This window comes from Artemia franciscana, chromosome 7 (genome assembly GCF_032884065.1).
Source record: "Artemia franciscana chromosome 7, ASM3288406v1, whole genome shotgun sequence".
NCBI classification, from domain to species: Eukaryota; Metazoa; Arthropoda; class Branchiopoda; order Anostraca; family Artemiidae; genus Artemia; species Artemia franciscana.
Window position 1 is genome coordinate 29,950,635 of NC_088869.1, and position 17,970 is coordinate 29,968,604.

At 34.2% G+C, this 17,970-nt stretch overlaps 1 protein-coding gene across 1 annotated transcript in view; it reads left to right on the forward strand.

Annotated features, from left to right (window-relative positions):
• LOC136029141 (26S proteasome regulatory subunit 10B) overlaps nt 1–17,970 on the forward strand; it is a 36,168-nt gene that overhangs the window by 9,792 nt on the left and 8,406 nt on the right. The window contains exons 2-6 of the mRNA XM_065707233.1: nt 1,356–1,475; nt 4,682–4,917; nt 7,363–7,512; nt 13,473–13,697; nt 16,497–16,659. Coding sequence (XP_065563305.1) covers nt 1,356–1,475; nt 4,682–4,917; nt 7,363–7,512; nt 13,473–13,697; nt 16,497–16,659 — 894 coding nt within the window. The remainder of the gene's footprint in view (nt 1–1,355; nt 1,476–4,681; nt 4,918–7,362; nt 7,513–13,472; nt 13,698–16,496; nt 16,660–17,970) is intronic.

Consider the following 17,970-nt stretch of genomic DNA (forward strand, 5'->3'; position numbering starts at 1 on the left):
GTTAATAAAAACATTTATCAAGCAGGGTATGATAAAAAGTGCAAATAAAAATAAATTAAAATTTTACTTCAAATAAATTTAGTATGACTTACTGTTTATTCAATTTCAAAAAGCAAGTACTACTGTAAAGTGCATGTACTAGAAATTTATAAGCTTTACAACTTTCATCTAAACAATAATACGATATAATTTTTATTTGTCTTAAAGGAGATATCTTCAGTACTTTAATTGATGTACAAGTACATCCCTCACCTCCCCACCCCAAAAAATTGAGCATTCTACCAAGAAATGCTAAGAAATCCTTGTATTCTCATGGTTTGTAGTACATTGGCTAGAGTGCTGGTGAAAAGGCTACATGACATTATTTCTAAGGTTGCATGGTACATTTTTTTTTTAATTTATTTTTAACTTTACAATATTTTTATGTTCTTCAATTTTTTCTTTGCTGTTGCTACTTTGCCAATGCAATCAAGTCTCAAATTATATTTCAAATGTTCCAAGTTCTAAGCAACAACATGTCAGTGTAGGTTTTTTTTTATGTTTCCTTAAGAGTTTGGGAAAATAACCTAGAAGCAAAATAGGAGCTCTCCTGCAATAATATCTTTTATCCACTCTGGTATTTACTCTCCTGAGAGAGTCTGCACCCTTGCAACTTCCTGAATATTGGCGTAGTTCTGTAAAAAACACATATTTTTTCAAGTTTGCCATTTTTCAGTAAAATTTAAGAGTGATGTGTTGCTACATTTTGGCATTTTAAGTGCTATATTTTGACTAACAATGAGCTATTTTATATTTCTAGAACCTTATTGTTACCATGTCCTTTTTGTATTTTTTTAAAAGTAAAATGTAAATCCTGTCTCATTTCCCTGATGGAAAAGTCTGGAAACAGGATATGTTTGCCATCGCTCATCATCAAGAACTTCACAAATGTAAAACGTCACCTTAGGCAGTGGGTAGAAAAGCAGGATTTGGTAGGAGCTTTTGATATAACATCAAAAATCTTTTTGTATAATAAAATAATATATATATATATATATATATATATATATATATATATATATATATATATATATATATATATATATATATATATATATATATATATATATAATTAAAGGACAGGAAAAAAGAATCTCAAGGTGAAGGCTTTAAGTTACAGTGGCTGGCTTGCCCAAGTTCCCCTTACCATGTAAAAAAATCCAGTGTGTTTGGCCTTACCTAGCCTGTTAGAGAATCCTGTGAAACCTTTTAAGACTTGTAAGAAGGTGTAAGCCATCTATGGTATGACAAATATTGTGTTTTAGTTTCATTGTTTTTTAAACTGTTAGATTGTTCTATATATTTTTTTCTTTTAGTGCGAGAACAGCTAAGAGAATTGACAAAGCAATTTGACAAATCGGAAAATGATTTAAAAGCCTTGCAGTCAGTTGGTCAGATTGTTGGAGAAGTTCTCAAGCAGCTTACTGAAGACAAATGTAAGCACACATTTTTTCTTAGGTTCTAACTATTTGTGACATGACCTTTTATTTCTTGCGAATCTCCAATCAAAATATACCATTGCATATAAATTTAGCTTTGTAGGCCCTGTTTTAAGAAGCAATTTAGACTGCAAACAGGTTGGATAGTAAAGACCATTCGGAAATATTTGAGTATACAAGGCTGTTAATGTATTGTATTTAGTATTTAGTTGTGATATCCCTGGCAAAGAGTGAAAAAAACAAAATGTGCACTTTGTCTTCTAGATCTGTCAAGTACTTTCTGAAATTGTCACCATGGATGTGAAATGCCCATCCAATTTGTTCCTTCCACCTAGCTGACCTAAATTTAATAGTTACAAAACTTCTTAGTTGGGGAAGAATTAAACCTCTATATCCAACACACGAGTGCGCAAGTTTTCTAGCTATTTTTTTATTTTTGTTTTATTTTTATTTCTGTCGAAAAGCTATTGAACTTCTATTGCTGCTGCTTTAATTTTCTGTTTCCTTCTTTTGCTTTCTCTTTTTCTTTCTTGCACTCTGTCATTGTCCACTTGTTGTTTTGATGGATTTTCAAATGTATTATTATTGCAATTGTATATTACTTGTAAGTAAACTTAGTTATAAATGCTATATATCTGCTATGAATGGTTGTTCAAGATGATGATCAGTTACATTATTTGATTTAGAATGCGATTTTGGCTATTTTTATTTTTAAGCTTATGATAGTCGTTTGTCAATAAAGTATTAACTTTTCCCAACTTTTGTTTTTCGTTTTTGCCATTACTTGTACAATGTCCACTATTAGTTTTTGGACACAAAATCATTGAATGAGACATTTCAGCATTAAACTGGAGTCCAATATGGGCATATTCTTGTTGCAAATTGATAAATTTAGCTTCCATTCACTCAAAGATCTCAGCTTACACAAGCTACGTCAGGCCACAACTTGAATACGCCTCTGTCATCTGGTCGCCATATCTAAAAAAGGATATTGATAGAATAGAACGAGTCCAGAAACGCTTTGTAAAAGGACTTCAAGGATTCAGAAACCTTCCGTATGACGAAGCTCTAAGAAGGCTCACTCTCCATAAACTTGAGACAAGAAGAACGATCTTAGACTTAAAAACCCTCTTCAAGATAGTTCATGAGAATTTTGGGAACGTAAAAGACAAGCTTGTTCAAATAACTCCCCAAAGAAACACAAGATCGCACAGTCTGCAGTTGGAGCCTATGAAGATGAAGATTGCAAGATCTAATACCCTCTTCAAGATAGTTAAAAAAAACCCTCTTCAAGATAGTTCATGAGAATCTTGGGAACATGAAAGACAAGCTTGTTCAAATAACTCCCCAAAGCAACACAAGATCGCACGGTCTGCAGTTGGAGCCTATGAAGATGAAGATTGCAAGATCTAATTCTTACCATCATTCTTTCATACCCCGGGTCATCAGGATCTGGAACAAATTACCATTCCCAGTTGAAAAGATGAAATCACCGGAAGCCTTCTCCAATAGCCTAAACAAAAACATACCATATCTAGAGACTTTCAATGTAGGACGACTTTAAATGGCAATCGTGCTGCAGTCGATACAAATTTTGTATTGAGAGCCGTGAGGAATAAATTATTTATTTCCAGCCCATGCAGAGACCAGCTCAGGTTCTGCACATCATCTGCATAACCACAAAGACAAATCAAAACAGGAAAGCTTGAGCTCTAATGCCTTCTCCTTTTTGCAAGTTTATAAAACCCACAGTGGAATTTAAAATATATCAAGATAAAATAATTTTCTTCACGCAGAAACGAAAGTTTTAGTCTCTGGAGGGCATTTTCTGGCCCTGTTAAATGCTTGATTATAAGCTGTATTGGCTACAAATTTCATTTTAGGAAGGGCATAAGCAGTTCATCCATACGTTAGAAGTGTGACCCCTGGATATTATTATTTTTTTGTATCTATTGTTCATTGCTATCTCCTGATTTATCCTATAATTTGACATTTGCAGCTTTACCATCAGATGAAATACAAACAGTAAAAAGAATAAGGTAAAAATAAGCTTTTGTGTTTTAATGTGGTCTGAATCAGCAGGGCCTTGAGCCCATGAAATCACATAATTTTTCAATTTGCCCACATAATTTCCCATATGATTTCTTAAAACTCGACATGTGTGTTGTGTCTCCTCATGAACTTTGTGTGCAGTTTAGTTCCAGGCATTCACCCTTCTAGTCTCCACATGTTTATATGAATTTTTCTACAAATGAAGATCATCTAAATTCTAATTCCTGCTTGTCATCCCTAAAACAGGTCATCTCAACTCTAATTTATGGATTGGTCAAGTAACAAGATTCGTTTGAGGCAGAAATTTTTCTTCTTGTCTTACCTCTTTATTAATTAAAATATCTGCTACTAATTGATATGTTTGTTAGTTATTATATGAAAGAATTGAAGAGGCTTGGGAGCTCATTGAGCTTGGGAGAGCTCAAGCCAACCATTCGTCAAGAAATATCCTGCCTTCAATGTAAGAAAGTGAAGCTCTTCGAAAAATTTAGTTATTTCAGGAGAAATCAAGTTATTAACATGTGTTTTTAGCTCCTTCGAAACAGTCTTAGTCATATTGATTAATTTTAATCAGGTTAATATTAAAAGGGGCTAGACTATGAATACTATTTAAATTCTATGACTACTTACTGTGACTCTTGATTTTTTTTTAAAAGAAAGTATATTGCCAGTCGGGTATCAAAGGACTTATCTCCATAACTAAATTTTCAGAAGAGTAAAATACAAACCCCACAATTTTTCATTTCCCTCTGATAACCTTAAAACAAAGACGGATTGATATATGTTGAATTTACGTACCGATCCCTTTTTGTTTCACGGTTTCCGGAGGGAAAAATAAAAAAGTTGCGAGGTACTTTTTTTACTCTTCTAATAACTTACAATTATGGATATACTTCCTTTTGATACCCGACTGACGATATGCGAATATGTGCCGAGTTTACTAGTTCTTATATTTAAGAGATGAGAAAGCTCCCGGAATTGTCTGGTGTTGGGGAAGTTCAAGTTAATGTTGGGTGAGTAAAATAGCAAAGGGTAAGTTTTGCGTTTGCCTTTGATACAGTCTTGCTTGTAATGCCAAATCTTAACCTAGGTTTATGTTGAAAAAGATTGGATAAATGATGCCATTAAATACTCATAAATTATTATTTTAGTTATTGTCAAGGCTACTAATGGACCCCGTTACGTTGTTGGATGCCGTAGACAGCTGGACAAATCTTCATTAAAACCAGGAACTCGTGTTGCCCTGGATATGACCACACTAACTATAATGAGGTATTTACCTCGTGAAGTTGACCCACTAGTTTACAACATGTCGCATGAAGACCCTGGTGATGTCACTTACTCAAATATTGGTGGTCTCTCGGAACAAGTTCGGGAACTACGAGAAGTATGCTATTTATTTTTTTCTCTCTTTTTCTCTTTCTTTACCTCTACCTGAGAGAGACCAAGTTTACTAACCTTTTGCCAAACAAAAAGCTATTAAAGTGGGCAGTTAGAGTGGCTTTTAGTCAATAATTTTAGCCTGTGAAGTAAGAATCGAAAATTGCCGAAATCTTAAAAATTTACTCCACTGATTGACTCATTAAATTGAGCTGAAATGGGGGTTGAATTGAAGATTTCATTATAGGCTGACTAAAACTTTTATTCTAACTAGATCTACTGCTAAGTGTTGGAGTAAGATAGCTAAGATTTAGCTAAGTGAAGCTATTTTACTTTTTTACACATACCTTTAAACAAAAGTAAAATATATTGATATAACATATGTATATTTGACATACATTTAGTTATACTTATTTTAACTAGTGAGAATTTAATAAAAAAGGAGGAGCTCGCGGGAGACTTATCAAAATAACAGAGACTACCTGACTTGTTTACGCAATACCCATTGGAGTATTCGTGTAATTCGGTCTCTGATTTCTTATATAATTCTTTACGCATAGGCGTTCAAAAAAAAGGACCAGTGGGCAAACATTATATCTTAGAGATAATCATCAAATGAAAAAAATGGGTCCTTAGGTGGCTGCATAATTAGAAAGGTTTTTAAGTAGTCAAAAGAGGGACAAGTTAGTGAATCTAAATGTGTCTTAAAGGAAGATGTAACAGAAACAGATGAAAAATAAAATATGCCCTGAAAACGTTAATTTTTTTCTTATTGAAAAAAAAAACAACATTTAAGCTTTTTATCCTGGAAATACTAACTTAAAATTAGACGAGGATTCTTTAAAATATAACTTAAAAACAATACTAACCTCTCTGCTGTTGCACATCAACCAAATTTGTGTGAAGTACGTCATCCACCGCCGTTTTTAATTCTTTTTTTAAGTCCAATCTCCAGGCCTGCTTATTGAGACAAAATGTCTATTTATACTCATCTTTTAATAACAAAAGTCTGTTTCTCATTTTGACATGAAACATACCGTTTGAATTGACAATTCCAATTGGCGAAAAGTGATGATGCTGGACGTTACTTCTTGAATAAGTACACAATGTGACAGGGTTCTAGTCACTTTGTTCTTCAAGCCCTGTTTGGAATATGTACGGAGTAGAAAAAGAGTTAAGTGAGATAATGAATCAACACATCTCTGTTCTATTCTTTTTTATCCCTGCCTTGTATTAGAATAGCTATTTTCAACCGTCTTGTATTGGTTTTCCCCTTTTTCTGTGAGGTTACCTCTCCATGTGTCTAATCAGATATATTTATGTGAAGAACATTCGAGCTATTTTGAGAATAAGCTTGCCCGTTGTACAAATCTGTGTAGATTAATTTCAAACATATAACGGTTATTTAGCCAGAGACTCAGAGAGAAAGAGGTACTACGAATGAAGATTTGTCTCTACAACAGAGTCTTACAGAAAGTCCGTGTAAGAGGAAACTAATTTTAAATTGTGTTTCCCTATTGGACGTTAAGCGAAGTCATCCACCTATATAATTAGTAAAAGTTCGTAATTCCTTGCCAATCGCTAATTTTCAGCTCAGAAAATAATCGTGTGATGTGATACAACAGGGGCCTGAGGCGAGTATTTCTCATGTCACACATACAATCAGTAGGTAATTGATTGTCATAAGAAACCATTTGTTGCAACTTTTGTTAGTTATGTCTGTTGCCTAACAAGATCTGCTGCTACCTGTATGACTAATACCAATTTGAATGGGTGCAATGTACGACAGTGATACAGCCACGCAACAGCTAAACAATTTTTGGCTCTTAATACTGATTTCATATGATTCTTAAATATCATCATTATGACTTTTGCTCTTTTTTTATCAATTAGATCTTTTAACTTAATTGCTATAATGATTTAAATTTATCTGATATCTGTAGACGTATCATTAAATATATATATATACACCTATTTATAGTAAGCATTAGAATTTATTTATGATAGAATAGTGCTTTCTTTTTCGATCTGATTAAAAGAATAAACAAAGTATTAGTTTTCTTATGCTGGTTGGGAAAGGTGTTTTTTCAGTGGTTTCGGCAATGAGTCCACCAACTCTGGCCTTCTAATGTATGATCAAGAATATTATAATGAGGGAATGCGTGCAATTCTAGGTTTGTGTAAGTCACGGAAGACTTGAAAATACACAAAATTGTATTTATTCGTGTTCACAATATTGGTCTTTATAAAGTTGTGTGATACCTATGGACAATATCCACGTTACACAGAATGTTATATGTCCTCTAGAATACAATGTTTAATGACAGTGTTAGTGCTTTGCCCACTCCTCGATGCAATCGAGAGACCTTTTATGATTATTCCATGTATTTCTTAAAATGTTTAACATAATTTGTCTGCTTTTGCTGTTTTGATGCATTGATCTTATTTTAAGGTAATTGAGCTACCATTGCTAAATCCAGAACTATTTCAAAGGGTTGGCATAACCCCACCCAAGGGATGCTTACTCTATGGTCCTCCTGGAACCGGGAAGACTTTACTTGCTCGTGCTGTTGCTAGCCAGCTGGATGCCAATTTTTTAAAGGTAAATCTTTTTTTTTTATTGTATTTCTTGTCTTTCTTTTTTCTTTTCTTCTATTCTTTTCTCTTTTTCTTTTTTCTTTATTGTATCTTTTAACTACCGTAAAGTTGTAAAGAAAGTATGTGTCAGATACAGAAATACTTTGCAGAAATACAGAAATACTTTGCAGAAATACTTTATGACTATAGATATTGCTCTCCTCAAACTCCTTGTTGTCACATAAGTTTGCCTAATTTCAACTGATTCCGAATTAATTATTGCTCACTATAGTAATTAAAAAAAATATTTGGTTACAATTATTTTGAATTTTATTTCTAATTAATAAAGCTTCAAAACAATCAAAAGAGATCAGTTCGTATTTTAAAAATAACGCTTAAAAAATACGAGACTTAAAAATTTTGTAGGTGGTAATTAGAGAACCAGAATATTCCCTAGATTATGAAATGCTCTTTCGACGAGAGCCTAAGTGCTAGGACTAACCAAATGCTTTTCCTAAACGAAGTATTTTGTTTCCCTTTTTTCTATTTTTGGGTGATTAAACTAGCTTTAGTATTAACGTAAGTATAACAATGGTATAAAACATTTCGTTGTATCTTTTTTTTCAAATATTGTTGAGGGGTGTTTGAAAGGACTCATTGTAATTTACGAACCTTTATTTACTCCAAACATATTTTTTTCAATTGTGATGATTCTTTTTAAAGCTAAGAAGTAAGAGGGACCAACATATACTCTTTGAAAAAAAAACCATTTAAAATGAGCGTTAAGAACGGATGCTGTGAGGCTGACAGCTTCCTATTTATTGGAGAAAGACTTAAGTTTAAATTGAAAGATAATGTTCATTATCAGAGAAGGAAAGGGTGTTGTAAGTGTCATTTGTTGAAGACTAATATTGTTCGGGGTAACCAGTTCTTTTTTGAACAATTGGAAAATTATGACATACAAATCGCTTTGAATAAAGTCAACTAAATATTTAAATATTAGAAATTCGATTTGTTTAGTTTTTCTTATTCCTAGATTTTAAAGAAATAACCCACTGTTTGGTGCAAAATTTAAGGAATCCATAAAAATATTGGAATTTCTATAGCAATAACAAATAGGCCCAATGTATTAGCTTACCTGTAGTGCCTAGAAAATATATGTTGTTGTCCATTAAAGATGGCTGTATAATTGTAGTAACTCTTGATTCTGATTGACTGAGAGCTATTGAAGTAGTTTTCGTAATTTAGTCGAACTATACTTATTGATTAGTTACCTGGATGGATACCAGAAAATATAGAAAAAATGTTGAAATACGCTTGCAGGTAACGAGTCATTACATAGAAAAAAAAAGAATGGTGGCAATCAGTAAATTTACATAATAAATCATGACAGTTCCCTTTGAACAGCTGAAAATTTATGACGTAAAAATCGCTTTGAGAGAATCGCTAGAGGGGCTTGTTCTCACAAATTTTCATTCTACCACCCACTTGACTGTGCCTCAGTAAGCTCCCTTTTCTGTCGTTTTGTGTCACAGCGCTTCAAATGAGCCAAAACACCAATAACTAAAAAAGAAAATGTGAGATAGTTATTTAGTAAAGGGTATTGAAACTTTTTAAAAAGTCTACCAGTTTACCAGAGTATGATTGTTCATATTGTTATGTCTTAGAATTTGAAATAAATTATTGTACAGCTATAATAAACTAATTAGAAACACTTTGAAAAGGTGCAGTAGTCAGATAAAAAACCGAAACAGGTTTTATTCATAGAGGAGTAAAGTGATAGTTACCCTAAATGTGAGAGGTATTTTTGCCTTCCCCTGGTTTGGACGGCAAAGTTAAAATTGTGCTTTACTGAAAGCTTATTTGGGTCCAGAAATTTTTTTGCTGGTAATTGAAACTTTAGGGAAGTTTTACGTTAGGAGTTAGGCAACTTGAACTGGGTCAAAAATGAAACTTCTCAAATAATGGCCGAACGATGCTGGGCTTAGCTGTCGATTAAACTGAATAACAATTTAAGAAGTTGGATGGAGAGGGTGGCTCATTGTGTTGCCATTTTCTGTTGTCAAATTCTTCATCTGGATTTCTAAGCGCAGTGCGCCTAGTTTTATGTATTGATGCATGTGTCCCGAACTGTCAAACTAGACCTCTTTTTCGCTTTGAAAAACTTTAATTTCATGATGAATTTTAATCGATGCTTCGCACTTTTTAAATTCATAAATAATAATAATAATATACACAAATAATAATAATAATACAAAAATAATAATAATAATTCAAAAACTATACAGGAACCCTTTTTTATACCGTCATGATATAAGAGACCAAAAAAAGACTTGATTAGCCTACTTTATTAGAATTTTTAATTCAAATCAGTGCACTCTGAAATGACACCAGGGCAGTCTCACGCTGCAATGCTCAGAATTTGGATCCATGCCTCAGCACAGGGGGAGAATAAGGATATGATGCAAAAATTCCCCTCTCTTGAAAGAGAAAAGAGCCGGTCCATGTGAGTAATCAACAAAACTTACAAAAATGGTACCGTGAAAGCAATAAATGTTCAAAAACGACTTTCAGCTTATGCTGATTCTAACAATATAGCTATATAATTACAAGGCAATTTTGAAACATATTCAGCATGTCTACAAAATTTTGGTTAACATCAATGCGGCTATAAAAATAAAATATCTACGTTATCTGCAAGAAAAAAACTTTCATAAAACCGAAGACAAAATAAGAAATACCACAAAAAGAGGTTAAACACTTCAACTTGCAGAAGAATAATTTGCACAAAAAATGTATTTTAATGGGGATGCACTGGTGCACCCTAACATATATTATTGTTATGGAATTCAAGAATTGGTCATGCTCGTTTTCTAGTTTGGACCAAAAACTTCTTTTTTCTTTACTTTTTTTTCTAAAAGTAAGACCTAAAAAAACTTACAATGTGTTTTGCCATCGAACGTTTGAAAAAAGTTCTTTTTCAATTTTTTTTCATAATTTGTCATTGATCAATCAGTTTTTAGCTAAAAGTCCATATACTACGACTAAGAATTCAGTCCAGCACCCAGCCTCCGGAGGCTGACACAGCTCCGCACGTTTCTCGTTCATCTCAATGCATTTAAAGCATCCCTCTTTACACTCTTCCAAAAAATTCAAACTTTCCTTAAATCCTTCCTTACGACCTCCCACCTCCTTCGGGGACAACCTGATTTTCGTTTGGCCCTAGATGGTTGATTGAAAAGGACGATTTTTGGCAATCTGTCATCCTTATTTCGCAGAAAATGTCCTAGTCATCTCAACCTTTCTCTCATCATAGCTATAGAAAGTGGGCTAGAAGCACATTTTCTTACAGCCTACTGATGGAATATAGTCAATCAGACGGGTGCACAAAACTATCCGTAGAAAATTCCTCTGTAAAAGATGTAATAAATCCTCCTCCGTCATTTGTAGCGCCCACGTTTCAGAACCGAGCTTGAGCTTTGTCATCACTGTAGCCTCCAATATTTTAATCTTGGTTCGTAGTCTTACCGTCCTATTCTTCCAAACTTTTTTCAACTCATAAAAAACACCCTAGGCCCTGGCTATTCTATCTTTAACATCTTCACTTTATCCGCCATCTTTACTAATAATACTACGTAAGTAAGTAAAGCTATACACTTGATCGAACTTCTCATTACCAATATTACCTTTTCACCTTCACTTATTCCCAGTCTAAATGACCTACTCTTTTTAACGTTAGCTTTGAAGCCTATTCTTGCAGACTGTGCTCTCAAAATATAAAAAAAAAATAATTCATTTTGTTAATGTTTTTATTTAGAACACTCGAATAATCCTGTCTAAGAGAGTTTTAATTGTCCATTTGATTCCGCACTCTCCTTTAGCCTTTGGTGTGCTCCTTAAGAAAAAGTCCATCCACCGTAATCCATATAAATGGTACCTCTCGTTTAAGTCACACTGTTTCACTCCCGTTTCATGGTCCATTCCTACCTTAGTTCGATACGAAATCAGCTACTAACCTCATTCTCTGCCTCAACCACAGCAATTGTATTCCTGTTCTTAGCACTAATCACTTTAATATGTTTTTCTGGTACACCATACAAGGATAGGATCTTTGCTAAAGCTCTTCTATCTTGTGAATAAAATTTTTGCTCATAATTTATAAAGCTAAGGACTAAAGAGGTCTTACGTCTAAGGCACTTGTCAATTATCAATCTAAGAGTGAAAATTTGGTCGACGTATCCTCTCTCATTCCTAAACCCACACTATTCTCCTCTTAAAACTTTCTACACAACCTCCAAGTTTAAAATGTATCAAGATACTAAACCATTTGCTTCCTATAGAAACCAAGGTAATGTCACCATAATTGCTTCACTCACTCTTATCACCTTTATTATAGAGGTAAGTCTCTTCTCAGCTAAAATAAAAGTACATCAATCATATTCCTTGCTTTGTTTCTAACTTTCCTCCCTGAAACAGTGTCTGCGACTGTACAAACTATTCTCCATAAATTATTCCATCCACCTTCTACTTTGCGCAATTGTAGACTCTTTAGTTTAATTTTCAACTGTTCCTGGAAAGGTTCTCTCAAATTCTTATTCTAGAGTTTACCAATTTCATAAATTCCTAGAAGGCAGTTACTCTTCCAACTTTTAGGATTAAATTAACGCTCAATAAAATCTTCACATTTAACATCATCAGTTACAACACTTTTATATACTCTAGTATCTTTTATGGACTCTGCCAGACTCCTTTTTACAATAACATAGTCAATAGGGTTGGCCCTCCTACCATCATGTTAGTACCATATTAACCTATGGATCATTTTGTGACAAAATACTACGTCGCATGTGAACAGATTGTTATACCTTAAAATGACAGCAGTCTATCACTGCTGTCATTTTCTTTCCCTACACCAAATTTACCTAGTCTAGAATACCATCCATCTCAATTTCTACCAACTTGGGTATCAAAATCCCCTGGAAAAACACGATACTTTTCCCTGGGGTCCTGTCTTTGTTCCTGTAGGTGTAAGTAAAATTCATCTGAGTCACTACTTCTTCTATCAATTGGTTCTACAGGGGTATATACTACTGCATTTTTTACTCATATGTTTTTGTCAAATTGCACTTTTTAGTCATAAAATGAGCAACTAGTATTTTATTATTAATACCTTCCCAACCTAAGAAAGACTTAAGAAAGGCTTCCTTATTCATCATAAACACTACTCTATGAATAAGTACCCCATCCTTCCTGCCTGAGTAATAAATTCCGTATTACCTAATTGTATGTTCCCTACCCCGAAGATATCTACAATGTAACGTTCCAAGTTGCAGTTATCACATTATTTGAATCATTGAAATTTGTATGACCTCAGGAAAAGCCCTGGGTCCCAAACCAGTGCAGGATAGACATAACATCTTCTTAAGTCTACACGAAGCACTTAAGCCGGTTAGAACTGGACAGCAAAAAAGTCCCTAGGGCCTCCAGTAGAAATGGAGACTTAGTGCAATCCTGGGCCCGTGCTGGTCACAATTATGGTTTTACGTTATTGGTCATGCTCTTCTGTCAACATGGGTCCTATGTAAAGAAATGACTATGCAATGTCTATGAAAAGAAAAAAATACTTAATGCGATATGACGCTTTTCATTCAAAATAAACAAGCGAGTCCTTATTCTTGTTATGCTGATAAACAAAGGTTAAATAAATCTTAGTAGAAGTTTAAACATTAGCATAATATTAAAAAGAAAGTCTGTTTGACCTAGTTAATTCGAAAATTCTCTGAAGTATATTCTTCCTACTCAAGCAAATAAGTGAAGTCTAAAAGTTCTTGACATTTTCCCCTCTGTGGTTGATGTATTAAAATAAAAATCAGCGACACATTTTCTCTGTCAATTTTTTTGAATATTTTATGGAGTTGTAAAGTGGCATTTGTTGAAATGGATATTTTCTTTTTTTCACTGATCTTAAAACCAATCCTTTTTCAGGTGGTTTCTAGTGCGATCGTCGACAAGTATATTGGTGAATCTGCTCGTCTTATTCGAGAAATGTTTAACTATGCCCGAGATCATCAACCCTGTATCATTTTCATGGACGAAATTGACGCAATTGGGGGTAGGAGATTTAGTGAAGGTACATCCGCAGATCGTGAAATCCAACGCACCCTTATGGAGCTGCTAAATCAAATGGACGGTTTCGATGCTTTGGGACAGGTTTGTTTAGATTTTTCTTTATTTGTTTTGTTGTTGTTGTGAACAATAAATTGGATTCCAAAGAATCAACATACAGGACAATTAGTTAAATCTAGGCTTGGTAAATATTTGTTGCCATCTTTAGCTAATTTCAATTATTATTACTTGTAAAATCCTTATTTTGGTTAAATCATCTTTGAAATCTGTGTTACCTAAAGGAAATGAACAACTACAAGCAGAGGCGCCATTTGAGGGGGGGGGGCAGGGGTGGGCAAATGCCCACCCCAGATTTTCAAGGGAGCCCAAGCTTCCACCAAAAAGGGCCGGCCATAATAATAACACTATTTGCTATTCACCATTGTAAACTTTGAAAGCAGGTTAGATACATAATCTAATTCTCAAGTTCTGTCAAATGCCCGTTTCCTAGATGATTATATTAATATTATAAATTCTGAATATTTGTCGTAATTCCTCTAAGTTGATACACTAAAATAGGTCAGTGCCTGGCCTATCATTCCTTGATGGAATTATTCCTTGTTATCTTCCAATTGCACTACATAGAAGCAATTACGCGAGCAACGAAATCGCTGTCTCAGCAGCTCCATGCCGTCGCCGTCGACTTGGTTATTTCTCGATCGCGCACCCTGATTCAGGCCACAAGAAGCAAACTCACCGACCTGCGTTCAGATGCTTCATTTGTATCGCTTTTCAAGAAGGCTAAAGAGTTTGCAACAGAACTCGAAATTGAAGTACCTGCTGTGAATGGACCCGCGACTAGACCCTCCTCTGTTGGTCAGAAAGGACGACCTTGAAGAATTCAAAAGATCACCAAGTATCGGAAACAATTTGTGACAACTTTGACGCTAGGAAAGAATTTCATCGAATCTGGAAATTGGACTACTACTTTGGTGGATGAAATGAAGTAAGAATACTTCAAAACTTTTGACCGTCTACTAGCAGAATTTGACAGAAGGTTCACAGATAACTTGCCAGTGCTGAGTACGCTCGAAGCCTTGGATCCAAGCTTAACCAAGTTTATGGACACAGAGCTACTCAAGCTTTTCTCTTCTCTTTACGGCGAGCTGGATATCGACAGCATTCTTCTCGAATCTCAAGCTGGTATTGCCAAGGGTTTCTTGCTCAATGAGGAGAAAAAGCCGGAAAACTTCATAGACATTGTCGACCATCTTCTGGCATTACCAGTGGCTTACTCAGAAGTAATTAAAGTACTTCGTATTGCTGCCACACTTCCTGAGACAACAGCGAGCAATGAGCGTTTGTTTTCTAGCCTAGAAATAGTGAAAAACTACCTGTGGTCTACAAAAGGAGATGATCGTCTCAGTCACCTCCTTTTGATATTTGCAGAGAAGGATTTAGTAAAAAATTCGGACTACAACCAGCTTGTTGACGATTTTGCAAAGATAAAAGCTCGGCGGTTCCCCTTGTTACCTTGAATGTTGTTATATTTTTTTTATCTTGTTATGTTGTTCCTTTTTGTAAATATATTTGATCTGGAAGATTTCTGCTGAAAGGACACTGAGGTTTTGGTTACTACCCTCAGCATAACAATGAAGATTACTTTCACCGACGTATTGTTTACTTAAATAAGAAAGTTTCTCGTTTAGGAATGCCAGCCTGTAGTCTGGTTGAATTTTCCACTTTCAGTACAATCACTTAACCTCGTTGATTGTATTCTTCGTTGATAATTAATCTTAAGAGGTCAGTGTGGCTGAGTTCCACATTTGGTTACAGTACATTTCCAAGCAACACACGGGTGCTGAAAATACATTTTTACTTATAATATTCGATCAATGTGCTGCCAAAACCCGGATTATTCTTACGCGACACAAAGTGAATCGGGGAGGGGGCCTATGGAGTTCATGCCCACCCCAAGATTTGGTCCAAATGGCGCCTCTGACTACAAGGTAATGTTTTAGAGGCAATGTTGGATTGTCGCTATACAACTGCCAAAAGATTTTAATTTTTCTACTTTTGTGCTTTAGTATGAACATCTATTGCCTTATGTTTCGGCTCAACGCAAGACAAACCTATTTTAACTGTAACACACATATCTCAACTATTTATTTCTATTGTCTTTCTTTCCGTTTTCTTCATTCCCCTTCCTTCATCTCATAGATCAATAGAAAGATATAAGATTATCCTATAAACTAGATCAATTGTCGAGAAGGGCTGCAGTCTCCTAAAACAAATACAGCATAAAACAACTGCTCTTTGGCAAACGAAAGTCGAAGGGAAAATAAATGGAGAAGTCACATTCCTTCAAAGCTTGATATAAATAAGAAAGTTTGCTATATCATGCAGGTGGAAAGAGATCCAACCTTTGAAAGAGAAAAATGATTGGTAACATTGAAAGTTTTTCTGACACGAGTGTAAAAAAAGAAATTTATGAAACTTATCAAAAGGTGAAAAAATACTCAAAATTGGGTAAACATTGGCCCTTCGTTGTGACACCCTTCCTTTTCACAGGAGTATCATTTTTTCATACAGAATATAAGAGTTTGTGAGAGGATTTTTCTTAGACAGGGGGAGGGGGTGCTAGTGGTGCTCATCAAAACTTATTTTTGTCCTAATTTCTGGATAGATGCTTAGTATAGTTTAGTTAAAAAAGAGAATTTCCTGAGGGATAGCCACCCTTTCATTTTTCAAGGTATCTGTCAAAATGGAGACATCCTTTGAGATCGAACGAATAGGATACTGTCTTTCTTGTGGTCATCTGTAGAAATATTTATTTTTAACAAATTAAAACACTTGGTAATTTCTTAAAGACACTTATCTTAATTCAAGTTTGTATTAATCCAGGTAAAAATGATTATGGCTACAAACCGACCAGATACCTTGGATCCTGCTTTGCTTCGTCCAGGTCGGTTAGACAGAAAGATTGAAATTCCCCTTCCAAATGAGCAGGCTCGCCTGGAAATTTTGAAGATTCATAGTGCTCCCATCACTAAACATGGTGATATAGGTAAGAATTATTGAAGTTCCTGTATCTTCTTCTATTAACTTGAAAAGATTGTAAAGATGTTTCTGACCCAATTGCATGTTTGTGATGAATTGCATTGGTAGGATTTTTTTCAATTCAAGATATTTTTGACCGCTTGCTTACACGTCATATACAGCATTAGCTTTATAAAAACCAACGAGGACTAAATTTCAAATCTTTTTAAGAAAGTAACTCAAATGTAAGAATGTACTGCTTGCTGAAAAATATGTAATGGGATAAAATATGTCTTTTGAAATACAGCAAAGGACACAGCCTTCTGTATGTCTCTTGTGAGGTTGATGTTTTCTTCTTCTTCTGAAAAATTAACATGGGTGCATAGTCTTGTTTTAGGTAGTCTTTAAAGCTAGACGCCGAACCAACTTAACTAATTATCTGGATCAAGTTGCGAGCACTTGGTTTTTAAAGCACACACTACAATCACTTTACTCCATTTAAATATCTCAAAGGCTATTAGTTACCAAGTATCTGAAGAACGTTGGTATATTTACTGGAATTGCGAGTGTATATATATATATATATATATATATATATATATATATACATATATATATATATATATATATATATATATATATATATATATATATATATATATATATATATATATATATATATATATCTATATATATAAAAATAAGTTTTCTGTGTGTGTGTGTGTCGAGTGACGTCATGTTTTTGTGTCGACTGACGCCATGTTTTCGACTGACGAAATTACAGACCGGGACATCGAGACACAAATGACGACCGGGACATAGGGACTATAAATGACGACCAGGACACTCAAAGAGAAAGCGACCGGGACACAAGGAATGTTCGATTAGCAATCACCATCAACAAAGCACCGGGACACAAATGACGACCGGGACACAGGGAGTATAAATGACGACCAGGACATAAGTAAAAAAAACTAAAAAAACTAAAAAAAAGGTAAAAACTACAAAAAAAGAAAAAAAAACTAAAAACTAATAAAAAAAAACTAAAAAAGCTAAAAAAACTAAAAAAGAAAAAAAAAATCAAAAAAGGAAAAAAACTGAAAAATAAAGGAGAAAAACAAAACTAAAAAAATAAAAATAAAAAAACTAAAAGGTAAAAAGTACAAAAAAAACTAAAAAGAAAAAAGAAAAAAAACTAAAAAAACTAAAAAAAAGTAAAAACCAAAAAAAGAACAAAAGAAAAAAAGGGGAAAAACACAAAAATTTATTTCATCATATACCAATTCAAAAACGAATGTATATACAGACCGGGACACCGGGACACAAATGACGACCGGGA